At 35.1% G+C, this 7,499-nt stretch overlaps 1 protein-coding gene across 1 annotated transcript in view; it reads left to right on the top strand.

Annotated features, from left to right (window-relative positions):
• Nucleotides 1–7,499, top strand: part of LOC107557316 (receptor tyrosine-protein kinase erbB-4-like) — a 141,575-nt gene that overhangs the window by 106,977 nt on the left and 27,099 nt on the right. Inside the window, exons 14-19 of the mRNA XM_016240702.1 lie at nucleotides 96–189; nucleotides 1,351–1,505; nucleotides 2,700–2,744; nucleotides 3,010–3,142; nucleotides 5,318–5,440; nucleotides 5,536–5,634. Coding sequence (XP_016096188.1) covers nucleotides 96–189; nucleotides 1,351–1,505; nucleotides 2,700–2,744; nucleotides 3,010–3,142; nucleotides 5,318–5,440; nucleotides 5,536–5,634 — 649 coding nt within the window. The remainder of the gene's footprint in view (nucleotides 1–95; nucleotides 190–1,350; nucleotides 1,506–2,699; nucleotides 2,745–3,009; nucleotides 3,143–5,317; nucleotides 5,441–5,535; nucleotides 5,635–7,499) is intronic.

The following is a 7,499-nucleotide window of genomic DNA, read 5'->3' as shown; positions in this document are numbered from 1 at the left end:
ATACATTTTGTTTTTAAACATGTAGAATGTACTACATTTTGTAAATAACGTGTTCAATAAATGGCTCATAACACATTGTACTCTGTCTGTTCTAGGGATGTTCGAGAGTACGCCAATGGCTCGGTTTGTGTTGAGTGTGACAGCCAGTGTGAAAAAGCAGGAGAGAAAAGTTTGACCTGCCATGGCCCGGTACGAGCCTAAAAAACATCTAATTTATTAGATAACATAAACATATTTGTAAATGGATTTTGTTTTTGCTTTAATTAAAACTTGATAACCTATGACATGGAACAACAGAAAAAAAGCTTAGATTTCTAACAGAGTCGATTGCATCCTCATCTCATCACAGCTCCAGACTGAATATAATGTGAAACAGAGTGATATTGATTAGAAACAAATTAAGCTATCTACTTACAGTCTCAAAATTAAATACTCTCTGTAGCCTCATTAAAATATATATAATTGTCAGACTGTAGTAGATTATGTAAGCCTTGGCTAACCATGCTGTATCACGCAGATACATATTATTGTTGCAAAAAGGTTGTTTATTATTGGTTCATGCCTTTAACATTTTTTATACCTAAACCGAAAAATAATGTATTTTTTGACGAAAGATGTGCTTTTACTTACCAATTGGACTTAAGATTTTTGTTTATTGGGGCGGGACAAAGGTGAAAAAATGCTATAGATTTACACAGCCATTCTAAAGCTTGTGGTAAGAACCTTTTAAGAAATTATTGTGTATATATAATAATAAGAAATGCTTGCTGCCCGCTTTAAAAGATGAAGAGATGAAGCAGTTACATTTATTTGAATGGATGAATGCATTTATTTGAATTAATTATTGAGATCGAGAGAGGGGGGGGGGGGGGGGGGGAAAGTTACACGTGTGAATTACCTGCATCTGTGCATCTCTCTCTACAAATAATGAAGCTGTGAGTTTAGTTACTTCAAAAACAGTGATTTTACCCACTTGTTGCTGAGAAATATAATGTAGCAATTCAGTATCGAAGCTATTTTATGAATTAAAGTCGCGGTGCAGCATTGACAACAAGTTTGCGTGCTCCTGAATGTTTCTGTGTGCGCGCAGCACTATCTCCGATCTCTGTGTGCGAGTGGTCCATGTGTGTGCATTAATGAAAGTAGAGCATATAGTTTTACTTTATAGTTACAAAACCAAGCCCAATCTGAACCGGAATGTATTCAATAAACATTAACCTGGGTAGCAGAATCTACATGACTGTGCTTGTTTCACTTAAAGCTTCCTTTCCACTTGTAAAACAGTACTTCAGTCTCTTGAGACACTTTTCATTTCCTAATATTCCGTCTTTCTCTCTTCTCCCATTACAGGGTCCAGATCACTGCTTGAAGTGCTTGCATCTCAAAGACGGACCCAACTGTGTAGAGAAATGCCCTGATGGTCTGCAGGGAGCAAACAGCTTCATCTTCAAATATGCTGAGACCAACAACGAGTGCCATCCCTGCCACCCCAACTGCACCCAGGGGTACAACTGTTTGCTTGTGTTTGCGCTTAAATCTATTTGTAAGCTTCTTTCCTTCCTTTAACTGCGTCAAGCTCAATATGCGCAGAGCACTAACCTAATTGCCCATGTGGGTAAAGCCTTTGTGGTTCCCGAATTCAGTCTTAGACATATGGGCCTGGGGGATTTGAGAGCAGAGAGAACAGGTTCCTGACTTCCTAGATCAGTGATTCAAAACTGGTTTTGCTGCAGGACCCAGATTTTTACACTGGACATCAAGTGATGGCCCAACACAGCGATAAAATAGTTTTTTGGACAAAACATATTTAACATTAAAGACTGAAATTTCTTTGTTACATGAGTTGCCTAAACCCAATAATATGCTAAATTATTAACATGTAGAAGCTTGAGCTTTTAGTTTGTAAGTCACTTTTCATGCCCTTGTTGGTTGAAAATGCACTACTCAAACACTTTTGCGTTTAATAAATTAAGACTATTAAAAAAAGTAAAAAATATTGTATAATTGTATTATAACAATTTGGAAAAAATAAATTTTTTACATTGTGGCATTTTCATAACAGTTAAGCACTTTTTTAACTTCTAAATTAACATAACGTTAATGTATCTGCCCATTGAGTTTATTATGCTACTTTTTTTAAAAAGGTGCTGTATGTAGGATTGACACCCGAGTGGTTGAACAGTCCAAATTCAAAATATCGGAGAGGGTTTTTTTCACCCGGCCCCTCCTCCTCAGGCTTGACGCACATGCAGGTTGCCAGATTGACGACACCAACAGGAACGAGCGCGCATGACGATGAATGAAATGAAATGCGCTGTGTTTTCTGCCAACTGGCAACCCGGGATGACGAAATACAATTGGGTAAACTGGCAGTGGGCGGGTTTCACAAACCAAAACATTCCAGCCCGGAACACACATATTCAAAGGAGAATAACTGACTGTAGCATTGTTTTTCAGATAAACAAGTATGTTAACTTAGCATGTTTCTTAAATATCTGCAAACATATTATGGTATTTTTATGCTTTAGTAGAGTAAAAAACTTACATACAGCACCTTTAAGGCTACTCATTTTGTTTTAATCATTTAAGACAGTATAAGAAATACCACCATGGTGTTTTATTGCTTTAATCTACCAGTCTGTTGCAATGTAACTCAAATATGTTGATTGTAACTTATGATATGATATTCTATGTTGCAGTTGTACTGGACCCCGGGTGCAGGATTGTGTTGGCATGTTGGACAGGTAAGAGTTTTCACAAATGCAGCTTTGGCCATGGAAAAATTACAGTTAAAAAAAGGCTAACAAAAATATTTCATGCACTGAAAGAATATTTGGAAAATTAAATTAAATTTAAAAATAAAATAAAATATTAAATTAAATTAAATAAAATTAAATATTGAACTAATAAAATAAAATGGAAAGTATGGGGTGGGATTTGTGCTTATCTGGTTTGGGAGATAAAGCATGCATAGCAGTAAAACTTGTTTATTTTCTTTTGATCTTCCAGGACTCCTCTGATTGCAGCTGGGCTAATCGGGGGTCTCTTTGTGATGGTCATCATAGCTCTAGGTGTGGCCATTTACATGCGCAGAAAGAGCATTAAGAAAAAGAGAGCTTTACGTCGTTTCCTAGAGACTGAGGTGAGAGAGGCCTATTCTCATAAGTTTAGTTAAATCAGTAAGCACTGACTAAAACAGAAACATTTTATACATTATGCATCATATCTTCTGTCTCTTCTGTCTGTCACGTTGCATCAAAATCCTTCCCTGTCTACAGATTTTTTTATTTGTTTCGTTTCGTTTCTTGGTGAGCTGCATGCTTAAAAATTCCCCAGCACACAGCCCATAAAGTATTCAGTGGAGGGCCTTCCTTAAATGCATGGCAGGTTTGTTGGGTTAATGCATAGCCCTGTTGCCCTGAATGACTGGGCAGCCTATTAAAAAACATGGCCTGTCTGTACTGGTTTGGATAATTTGCAGGTGGAGCATCAGTGTTATAGACAGCTGTCAGCCTGAGAAGATGCCCTGTATCCAAAGGCTGACAGAGACACTCATGCACTAGAATCCTGAAATCCATGTAAGCAAACCTGAGGCCTCTGTTCAAGTAGAAAGTTGTATGTTTCTGCCAAAAGGAAGCAGATAAGGAAAGGTTTAGACCACCCAGTGTTTTAATAAAACATGCATCTGTCGAATGTTTACCAGTTTACTGAAAATGTTAAAATACATGTTATTTTGGAATAATAAAAGTTGATAAAAGTTGCATAATAAAATATAAGCTGCACATTTCTGATTTAAACTCTTCTAAATTCCTCTCCCCATAGACATCCATTATGCTTTATTTTTATTTTCATTTATTTATTTATTTAGCTTGAATGGAGGGACGAGTTGAAATTCTGTTGATAAAGATATGTTGAATCCGAAACATTCCTTTACTTCAGCTGAAAGATTTATAATAATATTAAACTACTCATACACTGTCCTTTTACAGTGAGAAAAAAAAATTATATGTATATGTCAATTATATGTTTGACAGATGTTTCTCTTTCAGCACCACATATCTGGACAGCTCCCTCTAATGCTCAGTTTGAATGCTGGATTTCAGCACCACAGAGATGGACAGCTCCACATTGTGTGTGTTCAGTCTGCACTTCCATAAAACAAAGTGCCTTCCGTTCTGTGCTGTGATTGGTCACTTACATTAACAATTAGCCCCAGATAATGGCTAACCAAATTTACATTTACAAATTAAAGTGTCACTATAAAAGTGCCTTTTCCATTACCTAAGATTGAAAGTGCTGAGTGGACTGTCTGTATAAGGTATGCTGGAAGATTCCCCCTTCGTTACCATAAATAAGAACAGTGTATCCAGGGACGAAAGATCATTATTTTAACTGTTATCAAGGGTTTGATTCCTCAATTCAGAGAAACAACAAGAACCAAGATGTCATTTGCTGTACTTATTACTGGGACACTTCCCAGTATATTATATAACCATTCATTCAACTCCATAATTGTTCCATATTATAATATATATATCACATTATTTTACAATATTTGTAATTTATTTTATTTTATTTTATTGTGATGTAGCAGCCTAATTGTCAAGTAGGAAAATAGCACTTTGTACATTCTGCTAAAGTTCTTTATTTCCACAAAATAAAGAAAGATAAACAAGTTTGGAACAGTATGAATATGAGGAAATAATGGTGGATTATTATTTTTTGTTGAACTTTGAGTTTCCTAACCATATGCACAATGATGGTAGCTCATGGATCAATCTTTATGGGGTTCGAACCTGCAATCTTTTGGTTTACAGCCAGATCTAGCACCACTGCACCACACCACTGTGTTTACATTAATAATAATTTACATTTTAATTTCCTAACACTCATATAAGCTAGAAAAAAACCTTGCCTTTTTCTTAGAAAGGTCTGAAATCTGTTATTGTTGAACACAAGATACTAAACAAGTCCAAGATTCCACACACACAGGTATTTTTCCCCTGCAAGCAGCTCCAGCCCTAATGAAACTACAAATGCCACTTTGTATTTAGCAATTATATCTCTGTACATCCTTTCAACCATTCCCTCTTCTCTACTCCTCTTATCTTCATTAGCTTGGTTCACTTCACAACTGTTTACTCTCCAAATATCCAGTAACATCTTTCTTTTCCCTTCTGAGACCTAATGACTACTGCATAAACAAACTTTATTCTGAAAATATGGTTAAATGTAACTTCTAAGAGCTTGTTTTGGAGCTCTGTGTATTTGTGCGTTCAAAAGTTGTGACTGATCTAAGGCTTGGTTGTTTAAGCAGTTGGTGGAGCCATTGACGCCCAGTGGTACACCTCCAAACAAGGCTCAGCTGCGTATATTGAAGGAAACTGAACTTAAGAGAGTCAAGATTTTGGGAACTGGAGCCTTTGGCATGGTCTATAAGGTAGCACTTCTATGTTTATTGTGTCTTCCTGTCAGCATTTGTTGTTTTATATGATTTGAGGGTGTGTTGGCTAATTCTGATGTCTTCTTTATAAGGGAATCTGGGTTCCAGAAGGTGAAACGGTGAAGATTCCAGTGGCTATAAAGATACTCAATGAAAGTACAGGACCTAAAGCCAATGTGGAGTTTATGGATGTGAGTTAACTACCTTGATCTTAATAATACCCCTTTAAAGGTTGTTTAAAAGTCAGTTTAGCTATTAAGGTTGACATCAATCAAACTTGATCCCATTTACTTTCTTAATTCACATTCCTGCTCTTAATTTTGCATAATATTGTGCACATTATTCTAATAAAATGTTTATGCTTGCTAAATAAGAAATGTAGCTTTTTTTCACCTCTGAAATTGAATGATGTTTACCAATAACCAAAAGTGTAAAAGTACATTACCATTTAAAATATATATTTTTAAGAAATTCATTATTTTATTTAGCAAAGATGCATTGAATTGATCAAATACAACAATAACGACATTTATAATGTTACAAAATATTTCTATTTCAAATAAATGTTGTTCTTTTGAACTTTCTTTTCATCTAAGAATCCTGAAACAAAAAACAGCTGTTTTAAATATTATAACAATAAGAAATGTTTCTTGGACGTCAAATCAGTGTATCAGCATGATTTCATGTGGCAATGAAGACTGGAGTAATGCTTCTGAAAATTTAGCTTTGCATCACATGAATAAATTACATTTTAAACTACTTTATATTAACACAGAGAATAGTTATTTTAAATTGTAATAATACATTACAATATTACAGTTTTACTGTATTTTTGATTAAATAAATGCAGCATTGGTGAAAAAAATATATAAAAAAATATTACAGAAGTAATAAGCCAAAGTGTTGAATGGTTTTGTATATAATTAATGCAACCTTTCAAAAATGTAATAATAAATTAATGCTAATAAATACAAAAGTGTCAGTTAATGTTAGTGTAGAAAAGGTTATGCCAGTAATGTCAAAAGTATTATTCACTTTTAATTACTACATTCAGGTCTTTTTGAATGTTTGAATATACTTATGCATGTGCATCACATAACGGACATACAATTACTTGTAAGTGTCATTTATCATCACTGTAAATAAAGAAATAATAATAAAAAAATAAATACAAATCTTTGGAGAGAAGAGCCCAATAACAGCAACCAGTCACATACTCTGTCACATTTTTTTTCTTGTTGTCACTCTTTCTCTCTCTTGCTCTCCCAAGATTCAGGGAGAGGTCAAGCTCCTTTAAAAAGCCATCAAAACGCGACCTCATGTGCTGCGGCTGACAGCAGTTGCCTGGGAATTACTTTGTGCATGTTTCTGTATTCTGTTATCTGTGCACATACATAAGCAGGCAAGATGATGCAGACCTACTCATGAAAGATCCGTATTCATCCTGGTCTCCGTTGTAACACATAAATATTTACATACTATATGTGCATTTATAAAGGCACTTTCTTCCTTTTGAAACATACTGTCACGGCCCTGGAGTGTCTTCCTTGTGTTTTCCCTCCACATGTGCTCCGTGACCCAGTTTCTCCCTCTCGTTGATGGTTCATTTGATTCAGGTGTGTCTTGTTGGTTAGTTCTAATTACTCCATGTATTTAAGTCTCAGCCTTTGCGTTCTGTTTTTATTGGGTCTACTTGTTGGATTACGTGTTTACCCCTGTTCTTGTTGTGGATTTACCCCTGTGATTCTCTTATTAAATAACGTTTATGTTATCTGCGTCTCCATCGTTCATTCCAGCAGCATATTGTGACACATACGTCTAATTGAGTGAGACAGGGAAGCAGTTGCAGGCGAGGTCAGGCTCACTAATAGTTATCTTCTCTGTAGAAGGTAAGAGTACAAAAGCATTTGCAGAGAGACTTGTTATGCTTTGTGTAGGATTTATGCTTACAGTGCTGTTATTTGCTTTGTTGTTAATAAATCTAAAAAACTAAAGGGGTCATATATATATATATATATATATATATATATATATATATATATATATATATATATAT

This window comes from Sinocyclocheilus grahami, unplaced genomic scaffold (assembly GCF_001515645.1).
Source record: "Sinocyclocheilus grahami isolate Dianchi unplaced genomic scaffold, SAMN03320097.WGS_v1.1 scaffold598.1, whole genome shotgun sequence".
Taxonomy (NCBI): domain Eukaryota; kingdom Metazoa; phylum Chordata; class Actinopteri; order Cypriniformes; family Cyprinidae; genus Sinocyclocheilus; species Sinocyclocheilus grahami.
Note: the sequence above shows the minus strand (reverse complement) of the source record. Positions and strands in the feature narration are given on the sequence as shown.